Here is a 20,561-nt window from a genome sequence, read left to right on the forward strand (position 1 = left end):
AGCATAGACATTCCATATTAGGAATCATTACTACAGGCCGGGACTGCGGCGTTGCCATTTTTGTCTCGCCCCACAGCCTTTTATTAGAAGAGGTTATGCTACAAACCATTTTACTTGGAGAAAGATGTATTTACATGTATAATGTTGCTAGTGGTTGTATACTTCCAACTCTTTACTGAAAATACAGTAAAATTCATACAATGTGAATTTGATCCAATACTTAATTTTGTTTAAGAGCTAAATTACAAATTTAAAAGCTGAGAACATGCAACAATAAAATGTTGTTCAAAGCAACAATAAACAAGTTGGCCAATCAATATGTAACATAGAGCACTAGGGCACAGGTCTTTTTGTGACGATAGCATGCTTATCTGAATGGGAAAGGGTACAAACTGGCACAAGAAACAAAAGGCTTTACACTATACATAAAATATTATAGTATTTTGTGTTATAAAAGTTGACAAAAATTTTTGATATTTACATTTTGAAAAGAATTGTTACTATAGTTAAACTGTAACTAAAAAGTAATGAAAAAAAACTATTTAGAGTGTTGATTATTGAAATACTGTGTTAATCAGAACCAATGTAAATATCAAATGTTTTTTCCAAGCTTCTGTTTATTAAATTATATTTACAGCTACATAAATACCATGCGGATGATGGACATGCTATTGAAAATTGTACATTGTACTTTCAATATATAGCCTACTGAGCTGTGTGTTGTAAAATGTTATTTGACTACACTTTTACACAGTTAGTTTGTAAATTTATCAATTGGTTACAAAGTGAAAATTACAAAAACAACTTACATTTAATATCAATCAAAACAAGAAATTCCTTATCGAGATTTTCGTAACCACCAATAATGCAGGCAACTGTTCCTCCATCATGGACTTTGTCAATGTAAACCTCAAACCCTTTGTGTGGGTCGTACTTAGCACCCTGGAGATCCTGAAAAAGACAGTCGGGGTGAACTGATTCTTAAAGTGAAATCTTGGTGGTTATGGGTATTAAGGCAAACAAATAAAATACGGTTGTTCAATAAGTCCTTAGAAGAAGATATAAACATTGCTCATAGTATTGCAAATGGTTTGGTTATTGTTAACTTTACTATTTAATAAACAGCTAACAAAGTTTCTGACAAATTCATCAGTTGATTTCATTTGTATTGTTAATTTTGTAAACAAACCTCTATGCATTTTGAAAAAATAGTAAAAAGGTGAGTTCTGAGCGGTCATAAAACATTTAAAAGATTTAAAACCCAAAAAGATCAAAGCTGAGTTGGGCCAACTTAATGGCACATCTGTACCTACCTGTATTTGCAACTGATTACAACTGGGTAAATGAGTTTAAACGTGGCTGTACATCGACACAAGATGAACCCTGTTCAGGACAACCATAGTGGGAGTGACAACCCCAGAAATTATTGACAAAATCTACGATATGGTTTTGAATGACAGGCAAATTAAAGTGCCTGAAATAGTTGAGGCCACAGGTGCACACTTTACAGGTACAAGTACAGTGTTCTCCACTTACCATGTGGCTGGGTGTGAAAAAAGTCTCGGCAAGATGGGTGCCGCACTTGCCCTGGCGCTTTACTGTAGCATAACTGTAGATGAAACATGGATTCACTACCACACTCCGGAAACAAAGGAACATTCCAAGAAGTGGGTTATTTTTTCAAGCAAGGAACAGGAACAAACACCGAAGAAGACGAAGACAGTGAGATCTGCTGGCAAGGTGATGACAACTGGTTTTCGGTATGTTTGTGGAATAGTTTACATTAGTACCTGGCAAAGGAAAAAACAATAACTATGGAGAATGGAGGGTACTATTCCTCAATATTATGCCGGTTGAGCGAAGAAACTAAAACAAAAAGGCCCCATATAAAAAAAGATTCTCCTTCATCAAGACAATGTAAGGGTGTATACCTGCAAAGTTTCGATGGTAAGAAATCATGGAGTTGAAGTTTGAGTCAATTCCTAAACCAAGTGGCTTGGTGGGCAATATCTCATGATAGATGATGAGGTCATATCTAAAACAGAAGAGTATTTCTTAACCCACAACATGAGTAGGTGCCGCTGTATTCGTCTGAGGAGGTAGGACGTAAGGAGGTAAACGTTTGGATAAGTACGTGTTGAGCTAAAAGGAGATTATGTTTGAAAAAAAACCAAATTCATCCCAAAATGTTGTGTTATTTTATCTTTTTCTAAGGACTTAAACCACCCTCGTACTATGGTCTCCATCAAGCTCCTGTAGCAGCCAATGTTGTGTTCCTTACTTCACCCACTATTATAGCCAGTTTCCACAACTATGGCCTCGTCATAGTATAAAAGAAGTTGTTAAAGAAAATTGACGTTCCCATCTAGTATAAACCACGCTCTATTATTATATTTCTGAGGTCTCAGTCGTCAACCGCAGTTGACGGTCATGAATGGAGTAAGGTGTTTGAACGTAAAAAGGAGTGGTGGGAGATTTCAAAGGTCTTAAACATTTCCACGATGTGTTTCGAGGTGTAAGCTCAGTGCTGTTGTTCATTAGTCTTATTTGAAGCTGTGACCAAAGTTAAAGAGATTTTTCCATTAAGTTAAAGTCCCTCAGAGCCAGAACAGGTGAATAAGGTGTGTGGGGAGCACAACAATCTCGTCTTTAGCCAAAAACAAGCGAACATCAATGGCTATGTGTGAAGTGCATTTATATACTGGAAGAACCAGTGTAAGGGGTTGCACCAGCCGCATTGAACATGTTGTGAACTAGATTGCTTGGCTGTGATGGAGACCTTAATTTACAGCAACTCATTGTATATCAAATACATGAAGTATCCTATAAAACAAAAATACATTTAAAAACTAACAAGTAAACACTTTTCCCAACTATTTATATTGATTACCAATAGGATGGAAAGCTGTAAACTTGCATATCTCTATAGAGTACATAGTAGCAATGATAGAAAACAGAAGATATTTATAATCAGATATGATGGAAAGCTGTAAACTTACATATCTCTCTCTATAGAGTACATTGTGGCAATGATAGAAAACAGAAGATATTTATAATCAAATCAGATAAGATAGCACTATTAAGAGAGTGGGTATTTTATACACAGGTTTCATTCTTCAATGATCGTAATGTACACAGGAGGCACATGAAACACAGCACAAGTCAATGTTTACAAGCGTATAGGTGGGACATGCTGTTCATGCATCCTCTTACGCAGTATATGTAGGATGTAAAGTTCGTTAGTCACAAGTGTAGACCCATCGGCTGCAAGTACAACACAGGAGTAGGTGCCGCTGTATTTGTCTGACAGGTTAATCAACGAGAACCCCAAGTGTTTGTCGTAACGTACAAGCATGCCATGATACGTTTGTAAACCAGGCTCCATTGTGATCTGTGTCCAACACCAACAACTATCAATTGCATGCAAAGGTTATGAATAATAGATATTTGGCCACTGTTCATTAAAATCTACAGTTGGTTGTGAGAGTAAATAACCAGCTCGCACAATCTGACGGAAGGAGGCCTAAGTTTACAAACATTACATAAACTGAACAGTGAGCACTTTTTCTATCTCCACGCTAGAGTTGGATATCAGGGCAAGAAAAAGAGTCTTACAGCTGTTCTGCCTTCTGCTTGCACATGTAGGCTACACTAGTCGCTTTTGCTATTGCACATCTTTTTATTTGGTTTATTAAGCAGGTGGAGAGTCAAAAGAAGGATGATTAAATTTCTTGAACAGTTTGCTGACCAAGACGATTCAATATCATTTCAATATGTTGATTTACACACAAATTATGTTTTTAATTGTTGACTAAAAAGAATAAAATTGAAAGTTGCAATAGTAACACTGTCGATTTTGTACATTAAACCACAGCTAATATATTACTCTCTTCATTGATTTCTCATTTTTATGGATCAGCTGAAGACATTTTTATTGTTGGTTCCGTACTGAGCACTGTATGGGTTGTGTTTTGTTTACAATTTGTTTCTTGTTAATTCAGTCATTTAAAATCTTGTTTAACAAAATAAAACTATCTAATCATAAACAATAGCTCGCCCCCTAGTTATAAAACCAAATTTTAAAGCACAAATTATGTAACTAACCTTAAAATAATAGAAACTAAGTTTTGCCTACACTAGCGATCAGAGTCACCAACATGAACTAGACACTAAAAACGAGCTTCAACATTTACAATGGGATGAAAAGTCTACTTGTTGGTTAGTCTATGATTATACTTACACAGTGGCCAAATATACCGAAGAAAATCTAAATTCATCTGTTAGTTTAGTAGTTGTTAATACCAACAAAAATGAGTGAAAATGCTGTAGAAGCCCGATAAAAAATATATTACGGTTTTTTTTATGTTAGCTAGTATCAGTTTTTAGGTTATCACACTGAAATTCAGAAGGTGTTAAACAAATGTTAGGCGATTCTTTTAAAAAAGTATTATGTATTAGCATAGATAAAACATACTCCCTTAGTAGATTTCTCATCCTTATGGAACACTTGAAGCTAATTTTATTTTTAGTTCTGTACTGTGCACTGTAGAGGTTGTGTTTTGTTTATTATTATTTTAGTTATTAAAACCTCGTTTGACCAAATAAAACGATCAAATCAAAAACAATCACTTGTCCCCTAGTTATACAACCAAACAGTAAAGCACAAATCAAAAAATTAACTTTAAAATAATATACAAAAAATTTTGCTAACACTAGCGATCAGTGTCACCGGACATGAATTAGACACGAAAAACAAGCTCCAAAATTTACAATGGGATGAGAAGTCTACTTGTGTCGGTTAGTCTATGGTAGTTGTAAAAATGCTGGAACTGTAATCTTTTTAATGTGATTGTAATGTGATTTATGCCAATATTTTTATCTAATTACAGTTATAATTATAATAACAGGTTGTTAATGTTTTGGAAAGGTTTTTTATCCGTGGTGGATACTTTCTTGAGGATAAAAAATGTATACACATGTATATGCCCCCAGGATTGACATAAACCAAAAACAGCGGTTAAAAATAACATTTCAAATATTCACAATGGTTCAAAATATTCTTTCCCCAATATTTATTCATTTTACTCATAATTCAAGGCAAGCTACAAACTTAACTCCAATTTTTTTGTTGAACATCATTTTTTACAGTAACAATGTTACGCCTAAGTTTTAGGTACGGTACCTATTTCAAACAAAGTTTGCCTCTATTTCCCAGAACTTAAGTTGGCAATGGTATTTATTAATATCCATGTTAAAAAGAAAAACTAACTAAGATGTTTAAATTAGTCCCATGATCTATATTATATTCTGGTTCAAAATGTAGTTTTCCCTACCTCGTCATTCCTTCTCAGTTCTACTTTTAGATCCGGATCAGTTGGTTTACAAGGTATCAGTACTTCTCCAAACTGGTGTACAGAGATAATCAGCATGCTGTCATTCACTGCCAAATATCTATTTTCATCAGGATCTAGAAAAGAAAATCACAATAAAAGGATGTTTTTGATAATGGAATTTAAAATACAAAAAAACCTGTAATATTATATTTTATCACTAGAGAAGTGACTCTTATCGGGCCGAGCTCAAGTTTCACTTGGAAACAAAAACAATTACCACTCACGCTGTTGTTTGTCGTGAAGAGAAATAAGTAATTTTATGTATTGGGGTTTTTATTGATTGTAATGTGAATATTAGCCTACTTGGTAATTCGTTTGAAGAATCATTCAGTTTTTAAAGGATGTAAATATTGCTGACAAGATTAGTGTGTGTGTCTGTTTCTAACACAGCAAAACAAAAGTAAAATCAAAATAAATAACAGCAACAATCATTTTAACACTGCATTTTATTCCTGCGCCAAAAAAACCCCCTCAAATTTAAATAAAAAGCATTGGCCTATTAGGCCTGATAATGATTGGAGTGTCCAATTGAAATCGATCACCAATACCATCCTTCATATGTATCTACCAGCTTTTTAAAAAAGTAGGCTATAGGTGTACGGTACATATTTGTTTTGAGTAGGAGATAATAGGATATAGGAACAGTAGTAGTAGTAGGAGGAGGAGGATGAGCAGAGGAGGAGGAGGAGGGGGAGGAGGATGATCAGAGGAGAAGGAGGAGGAGGAGGGGGGAGGAGGAGGAGGCTGAGGGGAGAGAAAGGGAGGAAGAGTGGGAGGAGGAGGCGGAGGAGGAGGGGTAGGAGGAGTGGGAGGAGGAGGAGTAGGAGGAACAGGAAGAGGAGGAGGAGGGGTAGGAGGATGAGGGGGGAGGAGGAGGAGGAGGAGGAGGAGAGAACCAAAAAGCTGAACATGGATGTTGCCGTAATCCAAGACCGCAAGATGGTGTCACGGAGACTGCAGGTCATGATCACGGTTGTCACCGTGATCGCCGGAGACGATTACCGGTGTTGCTGAGACCACAAGATATGCTAAAATGTGTCGACGTAGTTGTGGAAGACGATTACTGGTTTCACCAAGACTACAGGACTGGCTGTTTCGACCATGGCCTGGTCCTGTTGTGGTCAAATATATGAATGAAGGGATCTACTGTATTAAATGCAAATACCACCCAAGACCAGTGGCAACAAAAATAGGTAATAACTACTTTAATTAATCTTGAACCTGGGGTAACTAAGAAAATAACAGCATCCTACCTCTGACATATACGTAGATTTTCTTGGTCTGTAATGACTCTTTACCCTCTTGTACAGGGTAGCATGTGTAGTAGCCAGTGTCCAGGTAGTAAGCTCCTCGCACAGTCAAGGTAGAGACATGCTGACTGTGCTCTACACCAGATATCACCTCCTTCACCCCCTTGTCCTGATTAACAGAACACATTTTAAAATCACTTTTTAGCTTAAGGTCTCACAATCAACAAGGAACAAAAGTAAAACTAGCTGTGGGCCCACCATTCTACACACATGAATCAAGTGATCGGTTAAAAATGTTTTTCATGTAGAACAGTGGGTTCAGATTTTTTTACTTGGACCCAGGGTTGCCTCTTTAGGTCAGGGAAAAATCGGGACATTGCCCACCTCCCTCCCGGTTAAAACATAGGCTCCAATAACATAGGCTCGGGCATAAGGAACCAAAATCAGGACTGTCCCGGCAGAAGTAAGGATAGTTTGCAAAAAAAAACGTTTCCCTAATATGAGTTCAAATCTTCATAGCATAAACTCATACTCACAAAAATTGAATTTGCGACAAAACTTGATTAAATTTAACATTTTGAGATATATATATAAAGTTTAACCCTTAGAGTGCCAGGCGAGAAATAAAAGTAACGCTCAAAAAATGCCGATGATTTTTCCCGAAGGTCGCGCTAAAAATGCCGAGCGCGATCTGGCGATTTTTAGGTTAAAATTTCGTAAAAATCGAATTTTCGATATTTCGACCAACGAAAATCGATGTATCGCATCTAGCAACTTTCGACTCAATCTTAATATATGGGTTAAAAGAATCCGAGTATTTATTCGGTTGTTATGACAGCTGTTCGATCATTACGAAACGTCCGGTCAGCCGGACGTTGGCACTTTTGGCTCGTTCTAAAAACGTCCGGTCGGCCGGACGTTGGCACTTTTGGCTCGTTTTAAAAACGTCCGGTTCCCCGGACGTTGGCACTCAAAGGGTTAAAATTACTCATTTACTGAAAACGTAAATCCTTTAGGGTTTCACAATCCAAGGAAAATAAACTACATTTTCGCTCATACGCATAAACAATATAGGTACCAACAATCAAAATTTTGTAAACAAATTAAAACGTAAACATACCAGTGGCATTTTGCAGAAAGAAGACCAGCTGTTCGTTAAAATACATTATATTGAACTGAAACAAACTTTAAAAAGGGTTATCATTGGGTGCTAGACTTTTTTAAAATTAAATTAAATTTCTGAAAAATAGAAGCACAAAATTAAAATGATACCTTCGACATTCCTTTCCTCTTAAAGTTAATTTCTTTCCATTCAAAATAAGAATCATGAAAATCTGTCGTGTAGTTAATACAGAATCTGTGAATAAAATCCCGACCCACATTTTAATATCTATACTTATAAAAGGCAAAGCCCTCACTGACTCACTCACTCACTCATCACTAATTCTCCCACTTCCCATTTACCTAGGAGGCTGAAATTCGGTGCACCGATTCTTTGGGCATTAAATAGGAAAACTAAGTAGTTTTTATTCTGATCGGGCTTTCGGGCTCCGCCCCAGTGGCTCTGGAGTTACCCATATTAACCTTATGAGTACTCATATTTAAATGGAATTAAAGAATCTTAACAGCTGGTTCAACTAAACAAGTTGATTCTGTGATGTTCAATAGCATTAAAGAGTTAATAGGTTTACGAACAGGGTGCAGCACTATTATTTTTTTACATTAATGACAACAGCTTGCAACCAAAAGGTGAGTGAGCGTAGCGAACGAACTTCAACCTGGAGGCGAGTTAGCGTAGCAAACAAGCTAACCTGAAGGCAAGTGAGCGCAGCGAACGAGCTCCAACCCAAAGGTGAGTAAGCGTAGCAAACAAACTTCAATCAGGACGTGATTGAGCCATGCGAACGAGCTCATCTTGAAAATTAACGAGCATTGACATAAAACCACATTAGGACAGGACGACGACTTGACCAATAGAGCAGATTTTTTTCAAGAATAGAGCCAATATAAGCCTGGGTAACCACAGGTTTAGTGGAGATAGTCATTTTTAATTTAATACTCTCCTAGGGCCCAAATACTCCCTGACAGCTAATTAAGTCCAATGTTGTTCTTTGAAGTAACCATGAAAAGCCACTCGAAATACCACCCAACTCGGTACGGCAATCAATAGTTTTATTAATACTTATGAAGTTAAACGGGGCAAAGCCCGCGGGTACAGCTAGTACTGTATAACATTCTTACTAATCAAACAAGCTGCACGAATTTAATCGTACATAATAACATATGAAGTCAGCTATACCAACCTCATCATCATAGTCATCGTAGGTCCAAGTAAGTGGAGCGTCTCCACGACATGTGAGAGTGAAGGTAGAGTCGGCTTGCACCACCAAGTCTCCGTCAGGCCTTGCACCAGGCGGGAGGTCAATAGTCACCTCACCTATAACATAACATCGGACACATAAAACACCCCCGCCACAGCAAATCAGCAGACTAGGCAAATTTCCATTTGCCTGGATGGATTTCATTTAAATCTATTTAAATAACATTAGGTTTAACGTGCTTAGGTTTGTTGCTAGAGGGAGCGTAAAAAATTAGAAAACCCAATTTGACACCATAAAACCTCCTGTAAAACCCTGTCCCCATGGTCTGATCATGCTGGTTTGCGAACTTCTTCAAATTTATCCCGCCTTACACCGTCAAACCAAATTTAATCAAAATTAGACAAAATTACTCAGGCTATCGCGTTCACGGATACATATATAGGCTACATAAATCTACAAATACAACATTTTGAACGGATGGTGTTATTGGCCTCTGGGGACATCAAAATGAAAAAGTAAATCGGTCTCAGGCCTAGGTCTTACCATGAGACCTATAGCTGCTTCCCTATAGGGAAATAATATTTGGTTTGATGAGTAATTAAGTTTATTACTACACAAAAAGGTAAGCAGTGTTTTTTTTTTTTTGCAAAATGTTAATAGCATAGTATAAAAATATGTTTTTCAAATTCAATCAATGTATATCCTACGACGGCGTAGAAGGGCCATGGAGTAACATTTTTTTTGTAAAATTTTGACTTTAATCTCAAAATTATGACTTTTAATCTCAAAATTTTGACTTTTATTCTCAAAATTTTGACTTTTAATTTCAAAGATGTAGTTATTTTTTACAAGTACAACCAACGGAGACAGAATGACCAACATAACAGCACAAGCGGCAATCTTGGATGGATGGCACGCTTTTCTCTTATGTTCAACCAGAGAGTAGTGACTCCAGTCTATCTATTCATTTCTATGGTTATAGTAGGCCTACTTACGGAGTTTGGTGGTAATTTAACACTCAAAACCAGATGATTTAAACAGCAATTGAGCTCCAGTTGTAAAAGCGCTTGGAATAAATACGACGTTGTAGAATTCAATGAATTTTGAGATAGGAGTCAAAATTTTGACATTTTAAGTCAAAACTTTAAGAATAAAAGTCAAAATTTTGAGATTAAAAGTCAAAATGTTTAGATTTAAAGTCAAAATTTTGTATTAAGAGTCAACATTTTGAGATTAAGAGTCAAAATTTTTAGATTAAAAGTCAACATTTTGAGAATTAAAGTCCTAAGTTTTGAGATTGGAAGTCAAAATTTTACAAAAAAAATGTTACTCCATGGCCCTTCTACGCCGTTGTAATATCCATATAAAATTAAGATAATAGTTTAAACTTGTTCTCCTTATTTAACAATATGGGAATTTGAATTGTAGTTTTTTGACAATGTTTATTTATTATTTTTACAGCAAAGCTTCAATGTATCAATTTTTTTGGCTCTACAAAATGGTGTCAAAAGAAGTTTTAGAAGAAGTTCAAAAGAGTTTACTAAGTGTCAAAAATTACAAAAAAAAAAAAAAAACAATATTCCATAACACTATATTCGAATAGTGTAATCATGATAAAACTTTAGCAGATAAAAATAGGTTAACAAGTTTGTTCCAAATTTGATCAAATCAGGTAGTTATTAAGTATTACTTGATTTATCATGCTTACAGACAATAAATTTGAGCTAATATTGCTTTTGAAATCTGGGGCCAGCAAATCAAAATAAATAGTACATCGATCCAGAATCTAGGTTTTACCATGCCACCTACCTACTAATAGTTTTTTCCTCATAAAACAAATTCAATTAGCTAAAAACTCATTTTCAACAGGGTATAATTTTCTTAATTGCTACTGTAAATAAGAATGAGATAACAACATATCTGTAACGATGTAATTAAAAGAGGAAAAGAAAGTAAAAGAAACAGAGATAGCTGCAAGCATGATAGTGGCAGGAGGGGAAGTGACTGATTGAGATCAACTTGAGATAAAATAAAAAAAAAAATAATAAAATTGGTAAATAAAATAGATAAAATTGAGATAAACTCTTCTCCACAGAGGATTTTCTAGTTTCACTAGTAAAAAAAAAATATCTTTGGATAAAAGTAGCCATCAGACTGACTTGACGGGCATTCTTTCTGGAGCCTAAATAATTTAAAGTTTGCCTTTTCAAGTTAAAGTTCTCATGATTGTCCTCTATTATACAAAGTTGTACACTGTACAGGGCAGGTCAGCTGTATTTTGATATTTGTTGAGACATGAAAATCCAACTTCTTTAGATATTTGGCTGGAACTTTAAGGTTAGCCAGTCAGTTTATTATTTTGTGCGTGTCAGATATCACGTTGTAAATTAAGCGTAAAATTGAAACATTGAAGTAAAAAAAATACAGGCAGGTACTGACAGAGGAAATAGTCAAAATTGCTCTATAATTAGGGATTTTCCCCAACACTTGATAGAAGACTTTAAAAAAACAGTAATAAGAATGAAGATAAAGTTGGATCGTTGGAGGAAGAGGAAGGAGTGTCAAAACATAAAGTTTACAGACATAAACAAAGGGTTTTCAACGTGAAAAGCTGTGTCGAGATTAAAAAAATTCTACATCAGGAACGATTTTACAGGAGAGACACAAGAGAAAAAACTTCCTTGTAATAGTTTTAAAACTTAGAGAAAAATTAAAAAGTTGTATTTAAATATTATTAGAGAAAATCCTTCTGTTAATTAACACCAATGTGTACATAAAACAGGACTTTAAAAATTACTTCAATCTAGTTTCCCATAAGGAATTTTTCACGCAGATGAAACCAACCTGTTTTTCAGTGTTTTCGGATAAAATACTGTCATAAAGGGTGATACAGTAGTGGTGGGAAAATTAGCAAACGTTCGAATAACTGCATTGTTTTGTTTGAACTCCAACAGAACAAAAAATTCAAAACCCTGTCATAAGATGGGCTAAAATACACGGTGTTTGAAGAATGTTATAAGTTTGCCTGTTTGCCAACTGATTGTAAGACGACCAGAAAGCTTAGGATGGTTTCTAGTTTACTCAGTGATTGGGTGAAAAAAAAACGACAAAGTCATAAAGAATGTTTATCGACAACTGCACCTAGCACCTATTCACATACGTACCTCCTCTGAAAACTACACAGTGCAATTTCTACCACCGAACACAACATATGAAATCCAACCACTTTTCCAAGGGACCATAATGAACTTTAAAGTAAATACTGAAGAGAGGAAGTCCAACGAATAGTGAGTCAATAGCATAGATCAATCTACTTTATGTCCTACAGAACTGGGTGTGGCTTCTGAAACCATCATCTGATTCATGCACCGTTGTAAAATGTAAGTATAAAGTTTAATGAAGGCGAGAAAGTCACAAAGTACTGAGCACTGCCAATTTCAAAGGATTTTATTTTGTACAAACCTTTCCCAAAGCTGGAGCTGGAAATATGAATCAAGAGAAGAAACAAATAGAATCTACTTTTATTATTGTCAATTGCTATGAATGTCAATTGCTTCCTTTGACATTGGCAAAATTTTATGATAATACTAGCTGTAACCCGCGGGCTTTGCCCCGTTTAACTTCTTAATTTTCAAGATGATCTAGTTCGCATGGCTCAATCACGTCCTGGTTGAAGTTTGTTCGCTACGCTCACTCACCTTTAGGTTGGAGCTCATTCGCTGCGCTCACTTGCCTTCAGGTTAGCTCGTTCGCTACGCTCACTTGCCTTCAGGTTAGCTCGTTCGCTAAGCTAACTCGCATCCAGGTTGAAGTTCGTTCGCTACGCTCACTCACCTTTTGGTTGCAAATTAGCTGTTGTCATAAATGTAAAAGAAATAATAGTGCTGCACCCTGTTGGTAATCCTTGTAACTTTAATGCTATTGAACATCATAGAACAGAACCAACTTGTTTAATTGAAACAGCTGTTAAGATTCATTAATTCCATTTCTCATAAGGTTAACATGGGAAACTCCAGAGCCACTGGGGCGGAGCCGATTGGACGGATCACGAAATTGATGGTGTATAAACCTATTCCATGAAATTCTACACGTATGTACCAAGTTTCGTGGCAATCGGTTCAGCGGTGTCTGAGTTTATCACTGCCAAACAAATATATATATATATATATATATATATATATATATATATACAAACATCTTCTTTTATACTTATAGATAGCACCATGTGAGAACACTAGAGATTGCATTTCACCAAAATAGAAACTTATTATCACATTAAGGTGAGTTTATTTCTTAAGTTGCATGTACAAGTAACTATAGAGTAAATAAGAAAAAGCATTATATCACCAACTAAAGAACACGTCTTTCGCTGATACCATGTGTATAGTCTGATTCTAAAAAACTAAATTCGAGGCGTGCAGTTACTGCATGTTCCAACATGACCTAGCTTGCCATAACACGTGGCGCTTCATGTCTAATTTATTTAGGAATGTTTCAATAACATGCATTTATGTAGTACGTTACATCCCATGTCCTAGACTTGCCAAAGATGCTTAACAGGCATGCGCCATGCAACTCTGCCATGTATACGTGACGCACAGCAATCGCGCGCTCAATGAGGAACCTTCCCCAGTAGTCGTACCAGTGTTATCGTTTTGCGCGTAATTACGCTTTAGGCGCGGATTTTTGTGCGGATTAGGCTTGTGAGCGGATTTTGCGCGGATTTCACCCCATTGTTAAGTATTTTAAAATATATGGGAATTTCAACGGCAAATCGGCACACTTTGTACTTTATGACTCAAGAGGAGCACTTTACGAGTATATAAACCAAGGATTGTATTATAGTGCATTCAAGAATGATCGGTGATTTTTTTTTTTACATTTATTGTTCTTTTCACTCCCTTTACGTCTACGTCTACAAATCCTACTATCAGGTTGTCACTTCTAGGGATTTAGGCCTAATCGTTTTCTAGGGATATTTTACTAATGATTTTCCTCTAGAGTTGGTTTGTGGCAACACTGCTAACCTAACCAAACACGAGATAAAACCACAAACAGGCAAACAAAACAAAGTACCAACCAACAGAAACAAAACAAACTAACCAACTTTATACTATTTGATACTATTAAAATTAATGTATTAGGTTAGTTTTGAAAAGATTAATTGACATAACAATTATGCACTTTCATTCTCAAAGGCAACATCGTCCATCAGGCTAAGGCTAGTTTGAAAATAAAAAGTAATATTTTTTATTTGTGGTTTAGGTTTTGTGTACATTGTTTTCCAATTTCCTTTGTTTGTATGGTTCACAAATAAGAGAAAACCAACAACTCCTGTCTTAATTTATTGATACCTCTAACCCAATATTTTAGGAGATATAATATTGCATTTTAATGATTTCTAAAACTTTTAACTGCTGTAGGTAAAGATTGTTCAGAACAATAAGTTTAGTTTAATTGAATATGTAATTCTTAAAATTTCGTAATAATGCAATAGCATTATATTTTTTCAATGAATATTTTTTGTATCTGTTCAATCAATATTGAAAGCACATATAAGTGTAAACATCCTGTAACATATTTTGAGTGTTACATTTCGTTATAGGTAAAAAAATTAATGGAAAACTTGTTTACTAGCACTATAATTATTAGACTCAGGTTAATTTACAGAGTGCGCGGATTGTGCACTTATTTTTTACGTATTGGGCGCGGATTAGAGAGGAAAACGCGGGATTTTTATGCTTGTGAGGAGGGATTTCTTCCGGAACTGTGTGGCAACACTGCTGTCTGCTAGGTGCTAGGTACGTTACACACCACTACACACATGAAAGCGTTGCAAGCGCTCCAACGCACGTTTTTAAAATGCTGATAAAAAATAACTGCGTACAAAGAAGATTTGGGTTTATTTTTGTGGTGCTAAGCAACGCTTTCGTTGGAAGAGCTTTTCTTTGAGTACATCATTACTTATACCTTTAGCAATTCGGGAGTCTCCCTGAAAGCCAGGTAGGCTCACACACACACACTCAGTCCTCACACACACAAGGACAGGGGATTAGGACCGGCCCCATACTGTCCCGCGCTCTGTTAATTAGTCACAAGTGGCAATTCCTTTATCAAATGTATAATTTGTTAACTTAAATATCAAACTTAAAATAATTAGCAGTGACCAATTCTGCTCATCAACACGAGAACATTGATACCAAACACAATGTGCCTTTATAAAACCTAAAATATATTGCAGTTATGTTATGTGAAGGAATATTTATGCAAATCATGGGTTGTTTGGTATCATTTTTATTGTAATTTTCAGGGGAATTTAAATGTATTAACAGTTTCTATTTAAAATTACATTTTTTAAAGTTACATTTTGATTACAAGTGATGTCTAAAACAACTAATGAAGGGAAAGTACGGCCAGTCTAGGGTTGCTAGGGTCGGTCCTAATCCTCTCTGCTCGTGAGGGTGAGTGTGCGTGCGTGAGAGCGGAACTGACCTGGCATCCAGGGACACTCGCAAAATGCTAAGACATAGCATCTTGATTCCACAGTGATGACTGATACGGTAGTGATTTAATAGGCATCAAAGTAGAATGGAGCTTCTTAACTGCTATAATGCCGTTGTAACAGAGCTATAAACGGACTGATAGGCTGTCACAGCTGATAACTGATGACTGATAAAATGAACACTTAAGATTAGGAAGGGAAGTTAAGTGTATATTAAAAGGAAAACGGGCTATAATCGTTGTTAATTTTGATCTTTTTAAATATAAATGAAAATTTGATTGTACACCAATTAAGGTTTCCAACTGCGTATGTACTTAAGGGATTCATAAAGTAATTTAAAAATTTGAAGCCAAAAACGAGGTGCAATCTGTTGAGATGGTCTATCAACTAATGACCATATTCTGTGTCAAGTGAATCGCAGGGTGTCCGGAAAGATGTGGGGTGTTGTATTTATATCTAGTTCTACCTCCCCTTACATTTTTCACCTTGTTTAAATGGTTACTATTTGTAGAGCTTAGGGACAACAGATTTAGTACATTTAAGTCTATTTGTAGGGTTATTTTATTAATCACGGAGTAAACCCGAATTGTAAATGATTATTCAAGCATACATTTTGTTAATCAAAAATGCATTTGAATATTTCTAAAACAGTAGCATCAACTTCGTGATGATGTTATAGCCTTCAATTTATGTTATACGACCGTGAACATGGACGAATTTCTCTCGTTTGTATTAGAACAATAATACAATATAATTCAGGAACAACCCGTGACTAGCTATTACTGAGAAAGATTAAAGAAATGCCTGTTGTAAAATGTAGTCATAGGCATCTGGTACAAAGTATTCCACCTATTGTTTAATCCAAGCAAACCCAGAAACATTCAGTACTTGGAAAGGTAAAGGAAATATGAGTGAACAGAATACATCGATGTCCCGTTAATCCCCTCGCACGTTTCTCCGAATCGACTTAATTTGCAATTTGCAGATTTTCCTTTCAAACAGGCCAGTTATTGGGGTGTCAGGTCACTCGGGTCAGTTAACTTTTGTGTAGTTGCGAGAGTGTGATTGACCTCCAATTTCCAACATAATTATTGTTTTGGTTTTACGTGGCAATCGCAAAAGAGGAACTCTAAGGATCAGCTGTTGTTAAAACTATTTTTTTCTGAATTCTTAAAAGTGGTGGTAATTTAGGCCTAATTTATTCCTTCGTCGTCAATATATACTGATTGAAATATTTATATACAAAATTACCCAAAACACTGATTTGTATGATATTAGACACGTTTTCTTCAATTCTTTACTGCGAACGTCACTTACCAAATACCAATAATGTGACGATATAATGTTTCGTCTAAAAACAAATGCCGATCTGTTAGAAATGTGTTCTTCCTACAAAATTGCACTTGTATCTTTAAGTTATAAGTTATTTACAATCAGTGACGTGTTTTGGAATCACTTCCAGGACAATTAATTTAGTGACAAATTTTACACGTTCGTTATCAGTACAGGTTTTTGAAAAAAATGTATTATTGGTTCAAAGTACCAGTAAACAGTACAATCGGTACATAACTGACTCATGTCACAGACTCGCGGGCAAGAATAACTCGTAGTAGTGAATCAATAGTACTAAGTCCTACAAAGAAATACATTTTGATCAATTTTTGGTCAGGGAGTAAACATCATTTTTATTCTCTAGGGAGTAAAAATCAGCTGTTGTAAACAGTTGTAAATTACGATTGTGGCAATCGTATCGATATAAATTATTTATCGATCGATTTATTAGGTAAGGGTTTAGCCTATTGTTATCGATTGCTCGACCTATCGATGGTACAATGAACTGTAACACAATCGTAATAGACGAAATGATTGAATCACTTACTAAACAGCTGCTTATTTGTATTGACAGAATTCAAAACAAGCTGGAATTCGTTTTGAAAAGTTATCTTTACATAACAATTATTATGTTTTCTAGCTTTGTTTGTTAATTAATTATGAAATATGACAAAAAATATAGTTCACCGCACGGTCAAAAAGAGTCACTTTAGGCCCTAGCGATGAAATATGCTATTAGTTAGCCTACAACTATCTATAAGAGAAAATAAATTCGGTCCATCCAACTCCAAGCTAACATCTACATATTAATATGCAAGCTTGTTTCTTGAAAACCTTTTTTCTCAGCTCGTGTGCATCGCAGGGTAAATCTACGCATACTGTTGAAAAGATATTTTTCCGTAGATGTGAAAAATCCCTTTATTAATTAAAATGGGTTAAAAAACACAAACAATTTAATTTTAATTTTAATAAATTAATATGGACCTTTTGGGTTGCCATGCTGGTGACGAAATAACGCAAAATATATTCAAAATCAAAACAAATGGAAAACATTCCAATCACCTGTTTTATTTACAGCGAGGGTCAATATAGAAAAGTCTGTAAATTACATATTTTTGGTCGAGATTTCGACCACTGGACAACCTATAGGTTAATATTTTAAAACCTTTACATTAAAAAAGTTATAAATTTATTACATTAATTTATTACCTCAGCCTATGTTGGGTAATTTATTGCCGAGAGATATATAGTTTGTATTTTACTTTTAAGTCTAATTTATTTAAAGGTTTAGCTTTTAAACCCTCCCCATAAATGAAACAAGCAAATCAAGTATACTGTGAAGTTACAAATAGTTAAACAATAAAATTGGTCAGTTTTTTAAAATGTTCACCAGTTCCACATTTCACATTTAAACATTCAAAACTACTTGAACTCGATAGTATGCGACCGTTATTGCCAAGTGTTCTACGAAATAGACCCCCCAACGGACGACATTCATTATTTCTCTGTTCTGCAAATTCATTGAATAGAATACTGAACGTCTCAGAGAATTCGAGATAGTTTTGCCAATGTTAGACCTTCCACGAAACACAGGTCCACTGAACTATACCCCAATCCGTTATGTACACATATTAAAAAAAAAAAATACATTGGGCCATTTTCACCAATTTAGTGAATATAAAAAAAAGAGTTTAATCCCGTGGCGGATCCAGCCAAGGATCCCTTGGCCAGGAAATCTTTAACCATCGGGTAATATCATATAACATATTTCGCTTTAATTTTACAAAGCCTTGTAAACCGATTTGAACCCCTTAAAAAAAATACTGAATTTTCTTTGAAAATATATGTCAAAATATTCAATCTTGACCGCGCAGTCCTATAATTTTCCCAGAGTAGGCCGCATAAAATATTGTCTTCTTAAGCGTTTCCGAAAAAAAAGTGACAGCGGATCAGAAATTCAGAGATAAAATGTCTATCTGACATAAAAGTAACCAAATACACGCAATGTGCAAACAAAAATACAATTTATTTCATAACGTTTATCGTAGGCCTACACAATCACAAAAATATTTTAATTTTAAACTAATTATAACAATATATCTTAACAATGTGTCATAACATTATATTCAGTAATATTATTGCATAGAATGCGTTTATATTTTCTGTAATATATATTCAACTTACCCAAAATGGGTAAAAAAAGAAGCTAGCAAACCTAGGCGATTAGGCCTGGATCAATCAGAACTTGTCTGACTTTTAACATTTTTAGGTTTACTGTTTGGAAATATTCAAATTATGATTTTAAAGTCAATCCCGTTACTGTAGCTAAGCTCTCTGTGAACTGAAACAGGGGAACGATTCGTTCTAAAAGAGTCGTTTCAGAGCCTAGTTCAGCTAATCTCTCCCTCCCCCCCGGTCGAACCCCTATTTGGCCCTAACTTTCCGTGTCCCTAACTTTCCTTGTCCCCATCTTTCCTAAACTCGAATCGCAGTGAGTCGCTGCGCGACCGTCGCACCTGTCGCTCCAAGCAAAACGTACCTTTAATCAGCTGGTCGCTATGATACTGCATTGATTTTATTAATACTAGTGTACATGTTGCTCGAAATCGAGCAATTGCAAAGTATTACAGAAGTTATTTCAAAACAAATAACAGTCATATTTACAATAAGTTTAAAAGAGTCAACTCAAAGATTACCGGTGTGTAACTCAGACCATGTTTATCTTCGTTATTGATAAACCTAAAGCATTCCGGCCGGTTTTCTCCTTCTCAAAGTGCCTCGCTGTACAGGCAACACAGGTCATTGATAGAGGGCCAATTGAAAACGAAAAGTCGTTTTGGGGTAGTGTTAGGGCGCATTTGTAACCTAATAGTTGAGATTGTCCAGGGTCAGGTGCTTACGCGCCACTGTTCTGTAGTTGCGGTCGTTATCACTCTATTACGCCTCCTGTCTATGTTTCGTTGTCATCGCGTCGGAAGCATTTAAAAGAAAAAAAAACAAAAAAAAACAAATTATAGCTACACAAAATAACGATAAATGCACAAATTTCAGTTACAATCACGATCCGTCATAGCGACACAAAACAAAGATAAATCACAAATTAAAGATACAACCATACTAACACGATCCGTCGTGGGGGTTATGTTTACACAAACTCAAATAGTAAATAAATGTACTCAATGCGTTTCATTGTATTGAAAAATAAATAACAGCAATTAAATTATACAGCTGATCAAAATGTAAACAATTATGTTCTTCATAAGGATAACATGGGAACTTTCAAAGCCACTGGGGCAGAGTCTAAGCGACTTTTTCAAAAATGTAAGGCCATTTTGCAAATCTACGCGACACGGTCTTTCCAATGAGACGCCAATGGATAAAATCGGTTAAGAAATGGCGGAGGAGTTCAACCGACAAAGTTTCATGTAGCGTATTAATTATATAGATTTTAACCATATTTAACCCAATTTTACACTAGTACCCTCTTATGAGATGGTCCTGAACTTCATCTATTTTCAGGGCTTGAAATTTTTAAATTACATGGGAAGTGGTACTAGTGTATTGGGTTAATTTATTAAAATCAATTGTATAGGAAACAGCTGATTCATTTATCACATGACACAGAATATTGTCAATAATTGTCAAGGTCACTCTCAACATAGATTGCACCAGGGTTTTTCTTCAAATGTTCACATTACACGGGGAGTCTACTCTGTGTATAGTCAAAAGGTTTTTTAAAGGGCTATGGTTGGGAGTGTAAAGG

The 20,561-nt window shown here is 35.5% G+C and overlaps 1 protein-coding gene across 7 annotated transcripts in view; it reads right to left on the reverse strand.

Moving 5' to 3' along the window:
- LOC128984741 (vascular endothelial growth factor receptor 1) overlaps positions 1 to 20,561 on the reverse strand; it is a 97,534-nt gene that overhangs the window by 67,893 nt on the left and 9,080 nt on the right. For 6 of the 7 annotated variants that reach the window (XR_008490000.1, XM_054404086.1, XM_054404082.1 and 3 more), the window contains exons 2-5: positions 8,947 to 9,080; positions 6,647 to 6,812; positions 5,334 to 5,467; positions 3,214 to 3,391 (exon numbers count right to left, since the gene is read on the reverse strand). Coding sequence is in view for 6 of the 7 variants with exons in the window: in XM_054404086.1 (XP_054260061.1) it covers positions 3,214 to 3,391; positions 5,334 to 5,467; positions 6,647 to 6,812; positions 8,947 to 9,080 (612 nt within the window). In the remaining variant the exon portion in view is untranslated. Of the gene's footprint in view, positions 1 to 809; positions 952 to 3,213; positions 3,392 to 5,333; positions 5,468 to 6,646; positions 6,813 to 8,946; positions 9,081 to 20,561 lie in introns of all 7 variants that reach the window. The other variant, XM_054404083.1, reaches the window with a different exon arrangement.

This window comes from Macrosteles quadrilineatus, unplaced genomic scaffold (genome assembly GCF_028750875.1).
Source record: "Macrosteles quadrilineatus isolate MER2022 unplaced genomic scaffold, UCM_ALF_1.0 Scaffold_2__2_contigs__length_208266976, whole genome shotgun sequence".
Lineage (NCBI taxonomy): Eukaryota > Metazoa > Arthropoda > Insecta > Hemiptera > Cicadellidae > Macrosteles > Macrosteles quadrilineatus.